Source organism: Ischnura elegans, chromosome 5 (genome assembly GCF_921293095.1).
Source record: "Ischnura elegans chromosome 5, ioIscEleg1.1, whole genome shotgun sequence".
Lineage (NCBI taxonomy): Eukaryota > Metazoa > Arthropoda > Insecta > Odonata > Coenagrionidae > Ischnura > Ischnura elegans.
Window position 1 is genome coordinate 86,112,489 of NC_060250.1, and position 17,021 is coordinate 86,129,509.

Consider the following 17,021-nt stretch of genomic DNA (forward strand, 5'->3'; position numbering starts at 1 on the left):
TTGTCAGTTTATAATTTCCGCTTGAAGTTGACGAAACACGAAGTTCTCAAAATCTACGCTAGAATGCAGAAATTATTATTTACGGGTAAATTGACTAATTAATGATTACTCCACGTTATTATCTCCCAAAGTTCGTTACAAATAATTTTCACACAAAAAACTATGTCTACAAACCAGACCAAGAGGCGAAATTAAATCTTTTTGGAGAGTTTCGAATCTAAATCAAATCATAACACTGAATAATCTGGAGTATTGAAAGTGCCATTTTAATAGAGGACTGAGTGATATTCTTCTAGCAGACCTGAGCGTAAAGAAGCTGTTTTAAATACAAACTTAAGTCTAACAGGCTTCGCATGCTCATTTCTACAGCAAAGAATAACCTCCGAGATATTCCGGACTTACACAAAATTACCATTCATTACAATAAGACTTGTCACCTGTAAAGTTCCTACCTGACAAGAAATTCACAACATATTACTACCAGTTCACGATATTTTTTTTGTTATTACTAACTATTCGCCGTAAAATTTAGACGAGAAGTTTTCAAGAAATTTACAACACAGGTACTATTACCAGTTGCTGTTAGTTAATTGGTTATTACATACTATTTTTCGAAACTTCAAAAACGCTCCTTCATTCTTGTTTACGTTGATCTGACAGTGCGGTTTCTTTCTTCCTCGGTGCCCTGAACGGAGCTTATATTAATTATAGGCTCAATAAATGGTATTCTCACATTAATATCTAGTCTTCTGGTAAAATAAATGAAGAAATGGAGGACCTCTATCGACAAGAAGTGTCCATCTAGTACCTGAGGCGAGCAACGAGCGATCAAAGGACGATAGAACCTGGATCACGCATTACACGCGACGACGATGTGGTAGAATAAATCCCACGTCCTTGCCGGACAATCCGCGACCTACTTAACTGCGACTGTTAGGACGACACGGTAGGAGGAGGGAGTTCCGCTGGTCGTCCCGAGCGGGATTGACATCCATGAGTCGCAGTCGCGTTTAGCCTCTGGGATGTGTCGCGATCGCACGCGCCGCTCCAACCTTGGTTACCGGTGCACTTGCCGAGAACGCCGATTCCTTTCGCCTTATTGGGAAAAATCGAACGATCTAAGCGATATAAAGATAGGCCCGTCGCTGCTTCCCCGCAAACTGGAAAGGGGTAAAAAAGATGAGCCAAGGGACGACAATTCATCCAATGGAAAATTTGTTATCCATAAAATCCATCGCTTTATGCCAATGCTTCAATGATTTTCATGGTTCCCGGCATTTAAATACATTCTCTGTCAGCATCGAATGACTCAGGATTCACAATTCTATTTCAAACGATCAATAGGGGCAAGACAGAGTTCAACTAAAACCATAACTGTTTTGGCTCAATGTGATGAATTAACAGCCTCATCATACTGATTCAAATTACGACATAAAATATTTTTACCTCAATCTTACGCAGTACATTAGTCCACTCTTTCTTCGATAAAAAATACAAATAAAAAGTTTTAAGGAAAAAATATTTAATTGACGTACCAACGATGCTAAATAGTGTTGATTTCAATTCTTAATTTCACTATTTCTATGTTTCTGAAGGGAGTGTAAGAAATCAAGCCGTGGGATTCCCGCACCAATTGCGTACATTCAACTACATGTTTACCGATAAAATTAGAAAGTAAATATCCAGCACAGAGTAGTTTTATGATTGAAAATCAATCATTCCCGTAAAAAATTGTCCCAAGCCCCTAGTGTGAAGGTACAATAAATCAAATTTTCAAGTAACAAGAAAAAATAAAACACACGTGGCTATCTGGCTATCATTAAACCTATAGATTCTCTATAACTAAAAGATCCCCTCCAAAACGGCCCATTTTTATCTACTCTACATTAGCAGACATGATAGTAGTATTACCGATGACAATTTTTTATAAATTTTCTCAGCATTACATGACAAGTAAACTCAAGAGTAAATATTGCCAATGAAGGCGTAAGGGACATATTGCCACAAGTTCGACCCACATCGAAGTAACGCCAAAACTTAAGAAAAGCGCGAAGTACTTCCAGTAATTTTCACCTAATAAAGAAAAGGAATACGATAATATAAACAACAAAATTCTTCCAAGCTAAATTTGTCTAAAGCTATCAAAGGTATTCCACCATACGGAATCTAATAATTGAGAAAATCCCGCAAATATGTAAACCACCAATTATTTGTCTAGCTCTATCTATAGTTGCATATGCATAAAGTTTAGGATTGTTCATAATGACTCCTTCTCATAAGATATTCCTCTCATCTCCAATCATGAAACAATTATCACATTCATTCCAAATTCTGACCATTCCTCATCCATTTCCATCCATCTTACCACTTATCTTACATCTTACGCCAACTTTCTAAAGCCAAGACACTAATCTAATCTCCTTCACACTATGACCAAGTTGCAGAGTGCGACTTCAGACTAATATTTCAAAGATACATACTAAAACTTTTAACTAACGAAAGCTTTACCCTACATATAGGAGGATAGGTATCAATCTTGTCTTACATTAACAAAAGCAAAAATATGAGTCTATTTTGTCATTTTTAACACAAATTTCACGGATGCTCACTTCTTTAATTAACGAATCATCGGGACGATATACCCGAGTTTCCAGAAGTTCCTTGTCATAATCACATCGATAAAAGAAACCTAAACAATTAACGATCCTAGAAGAAGTAATTCTATGAAAAAAAGACTCAGCGGCATTAACGCTTGAAATATATTTCTGAGGTGTGAAAAAATAGACTAAAAATTCATTTTAACCATTAAAATCGAAGTAAATCACACTCAATTCTGCCTCAACGTACATAAATGCTAGTCAATCACAAAAAGTTATCAATATCCTCAAATATATTTCAATCAAATATCAGGGAAAAGTTGTATAAGCGGGCTTCATCACCTACATACATCAAACCGAAAATAATCAGACAAAAAGAACGATAAAATCATTTTTTTTATATCATATAACGGCGATCAATCGCAACTCCATTACGATATTTATGATAGAATACAGATACTTCTAATAGAAAGAAATCGAAAATGTGATGAAAATACAGATTGAGGCCATTGGAAAAAATAAAGTGCATCCACGTGGCATCGAATATCGATTATAAGATAGGCATTCGACCGAAAATATTCAGGGCGTACTGAAAGCACATTGCCGTTATAATTATTATTTCCATTTTCTGCATGGAATATCTTCACGACTGGCATTCATTCCTATAAGGCATAGCGGTTCTCAACGCTATGCCTACGAAAACTGATAGCCTCCAAAGAAAGAACTCCAACAACGATGCACATACCTACTCATTATCGTACACAGATCCAGGTTTATACGATACTTCCTCGGATATCGACAATCAAAACTTAATCGGTAGTCCCTGACCAGCACATCTTTGCTCTAAAAAAATAAATAACCCATCATAAAATATAAACAACAAATGGCAATTTCCACACTTTAGTATACAACTCTACTACAGCTCATGGTTTCAAAACACCATGTCATTTTCAAGGAGTGCTAGTGTCGAAATCTTGGCCAGTAATTCAGTTACATATTAAAGTGGTGAAATTACCATTTGCGGTTAATATTTTTTCACATATACATCGCATTTCCACCACGTCAAGCCTGAAACGATTTCATACCTAAAAAATAAATCAATTTACAGTTGCCTAATTATACTTGGTTTTCCGAATCGCTTGATTCTCTTAGATAACAACAATTCAAATTTTAAAATAGCATAACAACCAACTATTAGTAATTCTACAGCACAAGATAAAAATGGTAAGGAGAGAAAATTCCTTCATCAATAGCACGGCATGAAACCCTATCCTCTGATCCTCCTTAAAACGTTCATTATAAGAGAACAAAATTCAAGAGAGCAGAAATTCTTTAGACCAAATTTACAATTTCGCCTTCATTATGTATATTCATATATTCTACAGCGAAAATTATTTCGGAGCGGTCACCAAGCACTCGACGATCGTCGAATCGCAAAACGGAAGATAATCAAGTTTAGATTACATATTGTGATAATGGGAACTTAATGAGTGTAAGAGAATAAATAGCCAAAGCATAAGTCGTCAATCTTAATGTATTATTTAGCGTATTCAAACTCGTCCATAATCATCACCCATTACATTGTCCTCGTGTCTCTTCGTTAATTTGGAAGATGTATAATAAAACCCGTTGATTTGGGGCATCTGCTCATCTCTCTCCTGGTTTACGAGCTGTGATTATCTTTTTTGCCATTTTCAGTCCATCATGAAGACCTTCAAACATCGACGATGACCCCATTAACGATAAGAAAAATGCGAGAAACAGACGGCAGACATCATAAATTTTACGAATTATCATTTTTAGCGACGATAGACATTCTGATGAATGACTAAGTGATTTTTGAAACACGCTTCCTGCCACAGCGAGGATAGATGCTTGGTTTCTTCGGTATTCTTTCGTTGCTTCACGTGGCTAAAAGAGTAATTTTCTGATATTGCACGATTATTCTCCAAATCTCTCGGATTCGGGGAGCTTCATTACCCGAGTTAGACGGATTTGGATAATGATATAAAGCTAGGTTATTTCGTAAAATAGGTGTGTGAAGGATGTGACCTAGAAAGGATCACGAATAGTTAAAAAAATACGCGAATTGAAAGCTTCCTTTGTCGACATAATCTGGATTGTAGAAAAGCTTAACTGAACATGAAGCTGCTTAAAGACTCCAATTGGTTACATGGAAAAATTGAAATTTTCCATTGCTTGGTATCGGTAATTCAGAATGAAAGAACGGAAATCGTGCCCTTGTATGGGCAATAGGGAGACAGTCCCCACGTGATAATGGGAATGCATTCACGTCTTTCTCCGAAGACAACAGAAAAACCTTTCCGGGGACTGTCGCTCTGAAAGATAAATGAAGCCCACAACTAATGGAAAGGGCAAAATATGGCCTTAACCACCCATGAGGTAGAATTAATTAAGAATGATGAGAAAGTAATGAAAACTATTGCAAAAGGAGTGTTCAAAGGTTTAATTCACTGGCTCATGGATACCGAAAACGCAGCTAGTCAAAAAGTAGTTCTCCTACGTAGGTATACAGATATTCCAGGCAACCGATTTTGGAATTGAGACGCCGATAAGGAAATAAAAATCAAAGAAACTTAGACAGGCAGAGAGGCAAGACAGACTGACAGGCTGCAATGAAATATGCAGAGATCTAGAAGAAACAGAGCCCTGAGATGCGCAAGAGTATCGGCGATAAGATTGCAGAAGAAAGTAGACAAAGCGAAAAGCTTTACGTCTATTAAACGCGACTGGTTACATGACCACTAAAGATGTAAAAATAAAGCATTTAACGCGACGCATTTTGAGAATCACCTCGGCCTGTTTCCCCTCCCATATTAAACTCCCCGTTTAATTCACACCAATGCCTACTCCCATTAATTCTATCCATCAACCCCTAACACCCCCTTCTTCCCCGCTAACCAAATATCCTTCCGTAAAATAGCAAAATTTGGACGGCGTTTTTGATCCGGCCAGCGTATGCTACTTACGATATTTCATCTACATCTACCCGCAAGTCGCCCAAAAAGGCGTTTGGCAGAGAGTGTTAAAACACCAGCCATCTACACATAAAAAAAAAACAAATTCCCAAGCAAAATTACGACTAGGTTTCATTAAAGTCCTTTGTAGTTCGGGGGGAAAACGAATTCTCATATCTATCGGTTCGGCAAATATCCCTCTTAATTTATCGCTTCTGTAGGACCTGGAAATATTGTGGGGCTCTAAGATGATGTTCTCCGTGTCGCTCCTAAAGATATCTATTCTCAATTGTTCAAGCAATCTAAGCCTAGCGCGCAGCCTCCGAGTCTCTAGCCGCTCCCGGCCTAATTCGCTTAACATATGGGTAACGCAGTCTCTGCTCCCGTAGCAGTTTTTGACGAATCGCGCAGCTTATTTTATCTCGCGGGCGATACGCTCGCTAAATGGCGCGCGTGAGGAAGAATTTGATTTGAGTACTGAGGAAGGAGGAAGGGAAGGATGTGGCGTGGGTGCTGTCTGAGAGGCGATAGATACGAGGGGAAGTCAATGAGAGGGTTACGTCTCTGTATTGGGGTGAGGGGAGAGGAGATGCGATACCGCGGAATGGGAGGGGCGGGAGGAAGGAGGGGAGGCGATCGACAGAGGGGGAGGAAGACAAAACGAACGAACGACAACATCTTCAGCTTTCACGCTCGAATTCAAATCATTCAAGAAAACCGTTATCTACGGCTGGTGACGCTCGACTCCTCTCCTCAATGCTCGCCCGTCGAAAACACGCGGGAGCGGGCGGCGAGTGAGATAATAGTGCACATAAAAGAGCAGAAACATGGGCTCACCCTTCACATATACTCGTAACCACCACCGCGATCCCGTGGCATGCGGCAGATGGGGGTAAAATACAGACAGGTGGAATGTGAAAGGAAAATATGTCAGTACCTCATATTTGTAATATGTATAATAATTAGTAATTAGTAATGACATCTTTTTGCCGAAAATCCATTGTAAGCCATTATATCTACCTAATTCGTGATATAATTTCTACATTCTTGTACCTACAACAGTTTTTCTAATTGGTAGACAAATTTTACGCGAGTTGCATAACAAAACGCTAACGGGAAAAAAGCTGAGACTGCTGAAGACAGACGCAATAAACACAGGTTATGATTGTGGGTATCTGACTTCACTCAGTCGTGTCCGTGACTCAACCCGAAGATTGGCTTGAGTATGTTAAGGTAGAGCTCACCACTGGCTTTTTTTAATAAGCCACAAGCGCTTAAATTTCACACATTTATGGCAGGGGTCCCACAACGAGGATTTATGAGTATCCGAAGACTTCACCCGGGAATTGAACCTATGATAACTCGTTCAAGAGCTACAAGAATCCCACATTTGCATCTAATCCTGAATTTCACAAGAATGTGTAATTAATTCCACATTCTCATGAAATATGGCAGAAAGCTCTTGGATCTAAAGTATACAAATGAGGTATTGTGAGAGGGTAGAAAACTGCCTTCATGAAAGAGGTTAAATTATGACAGGCCAAGTCCTGGGAAAAGAAACAATTTTCAGCCACACCACCTCCTTCTCCTCCTCGTTTAACCATATTAAATGCCCTAAAAAACTCTACGATATTTGAGTGACCAAACTTCAGCGCAAGTGTAGGGTGTACCACCCGAGTGCGCCGACTCCCATGCTCAGTGCCATCTACTAGTATGTGATCTGTGAACACGCACACAGGATGCCGGCTGAAAAGGGAACAAAAGAATATTTTTTCCATGCCGCGCTTTAGACGGTTTTCCCTTCTCTACGGACGGAATGACACAAAAGATACTGTGACTAACATAAAATGTACAGTAACTGCTATTGAGATAGTTCAACATAGCATGAAAAAAATCTTCCCAAATACTTCATCTCGATCACTGTACTCAAAAGCAGAGAAAATTACTGGAGGTAAAGGTAGGGCATACGATTTTTATGAAGAAATTATAATATGTACTACTTGCGTCGTGCATTCAGAAATTTACCAGTCAAGCCTATTGAGCCCATAAAAAAGAAAAGGATATAAATAACGTATATGCATTCGCTTTATGTCGTTACGGAATATTGAAATTAGCGGACGTCAGTCAGTAAGTAGTCATAAGAAGTGACGTACACCAAGGAGAGGTATTCTGTTAGTAAATGAAGTACAGAAGAACGTTGCCCATATGGTTTTGACTCCTACTTATTTCCGCACACTTTTGACACTTAGCATGCAGTGAGTAAAATGTATTAATTTTAATTTTTTCCTGATAATACAGCACAGCTAGTTCGAGATGTAACTGATACTAAGCGAGCATTTAAAAAATGTTTTGCTTATAGCGTAAGGTATACCATTCTGACACGAGTCCAACGAGTAAAATAGTTACTTTTCTTTTACACCAGGGGTTCCCAAACTGGTGGGTGTGCCCCCTACCTCACTCAGGGCGGGTATGCGCGAGGTCGGTTAAAATTAAATATCTCCACGTACATAAAATCTATACAATTCTTTCACTAATATTATTTTGTAGATTGGAAAAATCAACCTTGATGTTCACAAGTCTTAATAATTTACAGGTACAAAACATGATTTTTTACAGCTAAAATATAATCTTATATACTTTTTGTCGATGTATTTCTCTAAAGAGTATTGAGAGTACTTCTTTAAATTGAAAGCGATAATATTGTACTTTGTGATACTAAAAATAATACTTGTTTTTTCACAAGCCCACCACATATACTGAGAAGGGGGGCTGGGAAGGTTTCCATTTTAACAGGAGTCTGGGAACCCCCGTTTTAGACCAAACGCAACAATTGAACAACTTAGACAAAATTATTTCTGGTATTACATTATTTACAACCAATATATGACCGTTCTGTGCTTTGCAAATAATAAGTCAATAAATAATGCTCAACCATAGGTACTCGATTTCGTGGGTCTTTCGTACGTCCCGGCTGCGACAGGCAAGATTTTTTTCTAAAATTGGCATCAAGATATACCTTTAAACAATTGCTTCCACGGCATTTATTAAACATGTAATAGTCTTTATATTTTTCACCCGATCTTGAACTTTATAATGTCCCACTGACGCAATTAGGAGCCTATTTAGGATAGCATATGGACAATTGGGCCCAGAATTTGGTATTCTAATGAATTTTAATCATACTCCACTCGCTCTTTAACTGAAGGCAATAGTATCACGCGGCAAAAATTAATAACCTGCAATTACATCATGTGCAATCCATCATAAAAATTCCGCTTTCGCTGAACAGGTAAAAGTTAACGTAACCTTAGCGATATAAAAATGCTACTGTCACTTATTTCGGTACTGGAGTTTAAATCAATGCGCATGGTGATGCGTTCCATTCATTAACTACTAACTTTCATAGCTCTAATGCTCCTCGTAAACAAACTTTATTAATACCGAAGCGTGGAAAATACTTTTAAAATGAACACCAAGATATTGAGTATGATGCACTACACTATATAGACGACTTGACAAAGCATTTCAAATATTTTAGCGCAATTACGTTAACCTATTATTTCCCCTCCAAATATGGAATCCACACCTAAATTTATGCATCATATAACAGTTGGTTTAATTTTCGAAATAATCCACTAAAATTGCCAAGCATATTGGTTTTAATTTTATTATTTAACAGTGATTAAAAGTCAGATTAATTATTTATTTATAGTATCCGCAATTGAAGAAATAATAACAGTATATTAATTATAAAAAACTATAACCGGATGACTTATTTCATGAGTATTCAAAATTGTGAGTTTAGTGAAAAAAATTTCCCACGACTTCAGTAAAAAGAAAAAAAGGATAATTATGTTATGCGCCAATAACATACAATCCTACCTTTGGCCTTGAGAATCATAGAGTTATTATGTTTTAGATAAATGAAAGTTGGGAGTACTTATCAAAGTCGTAAAATAAAGGAAACGAAATAATAAAGGAATTGGCGAGGGCCAGGAAATGTTTGCCAAAAGCCAAACAAAAATCTGTAAACGCCCTTTTTATAAGACCGGAAAAGCACAATTTAAACTAATCATGGTGTGCAGTTATGACAGGCGAGACCTTATAGTGCCTTGTCTAAAAAAAAATCGGCAAGTAAGTACATTCATTTTTTTTAGAAATAAGCACAGCCATATATTATGCTTAAAAATAACAAAATTATAAAAATTAACTGGCGAAGGCATATTTAAATTTTCGGTAAATAGGGAAAAACAAAAGTAATGCTAATATTCGATGACAGAATCAAAAAAGAAATACTAGTAAAAATACCGCATACTTACACATCCATACGCCAACTTCATCTTATCATTCCGTTCAAAAATTTAAAAAAAAATGGCGATTGAAAATGAAAATTATAAACTTTAATAAATACTTTTCGTAATAATATTTATAATAAACTTAAGAACATTTTCCGGCAGAGAATTTTCCCAAATAATGAACACTCACAGAATGTTTTTCAAGAGCAACGAGATTTCCTAAACCTTTGCAAATACTTCGGCCTTGTATTAGTCCAATGACCAAGTAGTGAGTTTCTCTAAGAAATAAATAGCAAGCGTAATATTCCAAGCCGAGACTGAAGAATATCATCGTCAGTTCTTCCGTTTGTCCGCATAACCTACGCCAACATCCAGCCCGAGCTACGCAATGCCGTTTCGCACGACCCAGAAACGAGCAAGAGCTCGGAATCGAGAAAGAGGGCAAGATGTGAAAGAGAGAGTGAAAAATTTCACTGGCGTCTTATTATGTCATTCAAACTGCCGTCATACTTGGCTTCTCGACCAAATAATAACTTTGGATTCGCTTTCGACCTACACAGCGGCACAATTCCAGTGAATCAAAAAAAACTTATTTCCCCTGCAATAAGTGACGAAAACGAAATACGCCATAATCAGGCGCCCAACGACAAGGCTTTTGCTTGTCTCTGTACTAAAATGAATGGTAATGAAAATATTATCCTTTAGATTCGTCACCCACCGTAACCTTAAAAAAATCTATGGCATACTTTCCGATGAGCATTCAACCGACACTCAAAACACAACAGGTGGAATTCCATGGGTTTCGACCATGGCTGAATTCCTTCGCATAATAGACGAATAGGAAGGGGCCCGACAACCTCAATCTATTCACAAAAACACCTGTCACGGTTCATAGGAGGGCAGTTCAAATTCACTCATGGAAAATTATGTAATTATGCTGATCAGCAAAAACCATCACATCCAGTATGTTACCAGCCGTGCAAGGTTAATAACAACCAGTGTGTCATACAATGGGGATAAACGGTAACAATTTCCCTCATACAAATATTAAAACTGTGGTACAGAACCATGTCGTATTGTTTGTTGTTTATCTTTATTTGATCATCATTTGCTGGGTATTTTTTCGACTAGCAAGGCATTACTGCCAATAACATTCAGCAAACTGCGAAATTCAAAGGCGATGATTGCATTCCGTCATCGTACAAACAAAATCTGTCATTACCTGAAGAGCTTGAAGAATAAGAAATTTGCAGCTCCGCCGAATTCGGGTCCGTGGGTTGTGTAGTAGAAGCGGCAGCTGAGCTGGGAACGCTCCTACTTGTAGTCTCCTCATGCATGATTTTATCCAATGTCCACGACTGTTGCAAACAGCTCTGTGGACCCAGAGCTTCAGAAAGCCCTGAACTTCTCTTCGGTGCCAAGGTTTCACAAAAATCTTCTTCGTTACGCGGTAAAAAAATCGAATGGATGGAATATGTAGGTCTCTAGGCCACTTCACTCACACTTTACATTCAGACACGACTATTTAGTCAATTGAGAGACTAGTCATAATTCATGAGACAAAACTCGACTAGTACTAATTACGTTTCATGGTCACAAACAACCTAATAACGCCTTTAAAAATACATTATTAATTTATATTGTAGTAAAGTCATATTTTTATAGATACTAGTGAAAAGACCCAATTTATTGAGTAATAGTCTGCTCGAAAGAGAAACAGAAAGCTAACGTCAGTAAAAAGTAGGTTGCCGAAAATCAAGTCAATATACACAATTAGATCCATTATTTCTCCCGTAATAACATTTTTCCTGAATATTAGGATTATTTTTATTCAAATGAGAATGAAAATCTAAAAAGATAAAATGAGAATCACTGTAATTTCAATCATTTTCCTTTCAATTTCATTCCTTATGACTTCAGAATTCGACCTTGGGGGTTAAGTGACATCTGGCGCACGAAATGAAGATTAGCTGAAGCCATACCGATAAGTAATATTTCCTCAAATCCACTGTAGGTGGCAGGAGGTTGCGGCGACGACTCGCGAGTCGGCTCGAGACGAATCTGGGTCCACTGGAGGTGGTTTGAATAGATTTATGTTCACGCTGGCACTTTCGCTCTCAAACATCATGGCCAGTTTCATTTTCTATGCATGAATTTTTGAGTAGTGTGGACCCTGCTATGAAAAGGAAAGCCCTGATGTAGTAAAAGCACATGGTCTTCGCCTATTTGCAATGGCATTGAATAAAAAGTTAAAAAATGCAATTTTTAGTAATTCTAAGTCATTCGATCATGATATCCGTGTCGATGCTGTAAGATTCCGGGACTTTCATTTGTGCGAAAGAATGAGTTTCTCAATCACCCAAGGACGTCTTTGGCTCATTACTCGAGGTTTGGTCTCAATAATTACTATAGTAATTTCGAATAACAGAATGAGATTTAACAAAGAAAAACCACCTCAACGTCAATGACAGGAGCGACGGAGAGATTTTCATAGAAGACAACAGAGCCTGCTCTAATTCCACTCAGGATATTAAAAAATAATTGGATATATTTGCTTGCACATGATACTAATCCGGGAAAATATATTAGAAAAATCATACATTAACCCGAACGTAGGGTAATGAACGTAATAAAACCCGAACGTAGTTTTTAATATCTTGATCTGTTAAAACGGTCATCCATTTAGGATAGTTTGAGGAATTAGCGTCTGTGATGCGGTCTCTAAATCATTAGCTAAAGTTACAAATTAGATCAGAAACTTAGCGCTACAAATATTATTAATGCTACTCGAAACGTCAACTTCATTAAATTTAAAAGTTACCGTGATAAAAATTTAAATTGAGTTAAAATTATTAATTCAAAGAGCATTAGGGTAATTTTTCGCATTACATTTTACTTTACATTTATTTTTTTAACAATGATGAGAGTATCATGCATTTCGTGATCAAAAATACTTATTTAATAAGCGACATAGTGCAAGTAATGTAGAATTATTTATTTAAAATAGCCAGTTTAATGGTAATATCCACTTCCCATTTGAACGGTTGGAACTTATGCTGTTTGTATTTGAGAATCCAGTTAGCCAGGAACACGCGACAGAAACTGTAATTGGAACGCTAAATATACTCGTGTCTAAACAACTAACGAAAACATTTCGCATGCGATCGAGTAGAAATTTCTTGGGAGATTTTTAACACTCCTCAAAGGAAAATCGGCCGATTTTTTTAACCGTTAGTATAGTCTAAGTTGGTCGAAGCTCTCGAAATGCCAATATATACCTACACCACCGGTTGCTATAAATGTTGGCAAAGTTCAAATTTTCAATATAAGTAGGTACCTATATGGCATAGCCAAGGGATGGAAGGAGGAAACAGCAGCCCCTAAAATGAATATTGATGATGCATTGTGAATATCTGCCGGAATATCCTTGCTAACAAGTAAATGATAGTCACAGAAGAGAGATCCGCCCAGCTCCTCCACTACTCCGGTCAAACGTCTCTCCCGCTGGGAGGAAAATTATTTAAATTCTGCAACATTCTGGCTACGATCATGCATGGTTACCATCCGCAACTTCGAAATCGCTTTGTAGAAAATCAGATTACGCAATAAAAGCAAAAGCTAGCTTAAATTACCCTAAATTAAACCCTGGCTACTATTTACTTTCATTAAAAGTGGGAAATTAAAATGCTTCCCAATTGATGATCTAATTATGAATATCTTAGGCGTTAAAATGTAGGTTATTTGCTGCCCATGCAAAAAGACTGAAATGCATGTCTTCGATCAGATAATTTTCAGGATACATTCCTTCAGAAATATTATGTCCTCAGTGCGGTTTTGGTCGGAAATAATTTTATTTGAATTGATTATCAGTGGCGCTATATGGGGCCTGAGGGGGGCCGAGCCCCCTAAAAAATTGGTTATGGGTGAGACGAAAAAATGTGTCAAGCTTGCCGATTTTTCCGGGAGTGTCCAGATATCGAGATTCGAGTTATCAGGGTTCTAATATTAATCATATGACTTCTAAAATACTTTAAAAAACTAAAAACTCACTACTTAAAAAATTTCATGGGGCAAGATACCCGGTTTGGGCCCCCCCAATATTTTTTGTAAGTCGGCACCCCTGCTGATTATATAAATCAAGCATTAGGTCTAAAGGGGGTATTGGAAAGCGCTGCGAGGAAGGCAAGACCCCCGATGTCTCCATTAAGTGAATTACATGAAGAGACTTATTAGCAGTACCAGTATCCAGTAATGACGAAAGGACGGCCAAGAAGGTGGAGAAGAAAAAACAGCAATATACATTGAGGCATAGAGTGATGGAGGCAAGTAAAACAGGAAAAAATTATCAGGAAATGGAGAAAGAGGTAATATGTTCGTGAGGGCTTAGAGATGGAGAGCTTCCAACGTATTCGTCCGGGTTCAAATCTCGGAGGGGGCAGAGGTTTTCAGAGACTTCACCGTCTTTGCCTCAAGTCTTCTTCGAGGACTCAAGTTTATCACTCCGTCCGCTGGGTGGGAAGTTAAGCCGTGATTCCCTCGGCTCCTTAAGTGAAGAGCCGAAGGGTTTCCTCCATTCTTCCTCCCCCGGCTTTCCCTCTTGGACCAAAAAACCTAATAGTCCATATATATTAAAAATATCATAACATACGCATAACTACCATACCATTCAGGTAATGCAGAATGACAAAATGAACAGAGAAGTTTTACGGATGCGTCAAGGTTCATCGTCTCCCGGTAAATTATACGCATTCGCTCAAATTTACATATAGTTCTTTAAAGATACATCACTTTCACTCACTAAAATATTCCAACTTTCACTAGAATGAAAATCCATTATTTTCTCCTACCTCATAATTGGTTACTTCCTAAACCTTAGCCACCCGCTAACCTCTTCAGAGAGTTTTATCTCCTTTCTTACAACAAAGCAATTGTGTATTTATGTTTCGGAAGGTGCAGACCCCCTGACCCTCCTTCTCGCTACGCCATCGCCGCCATGGTCATTGGCTCCGATGAGGATTAATAAAATATCCCTCAGAAAGCCGTAAAACTCACAATTTTGAACCATTTATCTAAAAAAAATCCGGGGGAGAACCCCCGCATCTCTTGATTACCCTGTTGGGTATTCCATACTCTCCAGACCCCCAGTATTAGTTGCGCCTAAATACCCACAAGCCTTAATTCCTGACTGCACCCCTGCTCCTGCTCCAAACGATCCCCCCCCGACAGGTACCCATTCTCTAAATGAACCTCACCCCCGCCCACCAAAATATTTTCTGATACAGTTTTGGGAGGGAATTAGAGGCGAGAAATATCTACTACATGATATACCATTCTACCGAACCGAGCGGGGGCTACTCAATACCTCCTAAATATTTGTCGATATAATTCATTTCTAGTATCAGGGCAGGGCAGTAGCCAGGATTATCGGGGGAGGGGGATCAGAGCCAATGACCATGGCGGTGGTGGAGTAGCGAGAAGGAGGGTCCGCGGGTCTGCACCCCCCGATACATAAATACACAATTGCTTTGCTTCATCATAAAAGAAAACAAAATATTGAAAAATCATTAATTCACAAAATAGTTCTTTGAAAAATGAAGTTTCTTTTTAGATTATGAATAATATTAATAATTAATTTAAAATCCTTCATTTATTACCCTTTTTTTCAAAATTTTGCCCCGGACCCCGAACGAAATTCCTGGTTACGCCACTGCATAGCTGGATATATACCTATCGTGAAAGGTAGACAATTTTACTGGACGAACTTGGGTGTTGGGTCGAAACGTGGCGGCGTATCCGAGTTTGTCTCTCGGGAGGAGACTGTCCAGTGAAATGCTAGGCTATCGGAAGGTGGGAGGGGTTGGTTGCAAGTTTTTAGATATTATACATTTTTCCTCTTGCGGGTGAGACGAGGGTGGAGTAGCCCTTTGGAATTCCCTGAATCCACCACCGAGGCAAAGTTACTCATTGTCGCCGCCTAAAGCATACCTGCTAATCGATGGCTAATTTCTAACAACACGTATCTCAAAAGTTGGCCGGTCTGGTTGTGAGTTAATAGTGCTAATACTGTTAATAAAAAATAAAATTCAGGTAAAAAACAACTATTTGTTTGCAAATGCATGCTTCTTTTTCAGTTTTATGTATTTTTGGTTTTTAATTTCAATTAAAATTATAAACAATAAAAATGTCGTTTTTTTGCTCTCCTGAAAAGTTGCTATTTTTGAAATGCGTGCTTTTAGAACTTAGCCATCGATATTGAGGAAATGGTCATCGAGGCACAGGCATGGATAGCTCTACGTAATTTATGGACGGATCATCGTGAAAAGACTTATCGCAAATTCGAGGACCAGTAATTTATTAATTAACTGGTTTGCACGCTGAAAGTAAATCGTCCTTATATATTAATCAATGGCTGTTATAATTTAATAATAACATACAACTAATTTAGTATTTTTCGCATCCTTATACTGACAATGAGATATCACCACTATATGCATGGGCGTACCCAGAAGTTCTACCCGTACTAAGGGGGGCAAATCTAGCTGTGGTCGTTCAAGTTGTAACTTTTTTGTACAGAAAAGGTTGATGAAACCAAAATTTTAAGGAAATTATGACAGCAATTTATTAGTTTTTATAATTATTTTCTAGAAAAAATAATGATTTTTATTCTAATATCATTTTTCTTCAAAAGGAAAATTTGTTCATAACTTTTGTTTTGAACTAAATTTATTTTCGCTTCAATGGGGGGGGGGGCAGTTCCTATGGGGGGTAGTTCCTCCCCCTCCCATAGGCCCCCGCTGGGTACGCCCATGACAACATGAGATTTACTGAATTCTACCAGAAGAGGGAGGCAGAGGTTGCCAGGTCGGGCAACAAGCATACATAACCGGCGGGCTGGCCTGTAATGAATGAAATTGTAAAATGATTGCAGTCCAAGTTATCTAGGTCGGGTGCAACCCTGGATGCGCCATTGCTTGGGATCCAAATTATGCCGCCAAGGAAGTTTTCAGAACTTTCCTCTTCGATCACTGAAAATTAGCAACACGTCAGGAGCGTCGCTAGGATTGATAATATAATCCCCGAGTTAAAAGCCTGGCAGATTGCGTCAAGCCCAATCAGCAGCTTTGGACAGATATACATCAGCCATGTTCATC

At 38.2% G+C, this 17,021-nt stretch overlaps 1 protein-coding gene across 1 annotated transcript in view; it reads right to left on the reverse strand.

The window, feature by feature from the left end:
- The window catches only part of LOC124159169 (nuclear hormone receptor FTZ-F1), a 486,808-nt gene extending 475,408 nt beyond the window's left edge, over nt 1–11,400 (reverse strand). Inside the window, exon 1 of the mRNA XM_046534791.1 lies at nt 11,093–11,400. Coding sequence (XP_046390747.1) covers nt 11,093–11,207 — 115 coding nt within the window. The 5' untranslated portion in view covers nt 11,208–11,400. The remainder of the gene's footprint in view (nt 1–11,092) is intronic.
- Between the last annotated feature and the right edge of the window lie 5,621 nt (nt 11,401–17,021).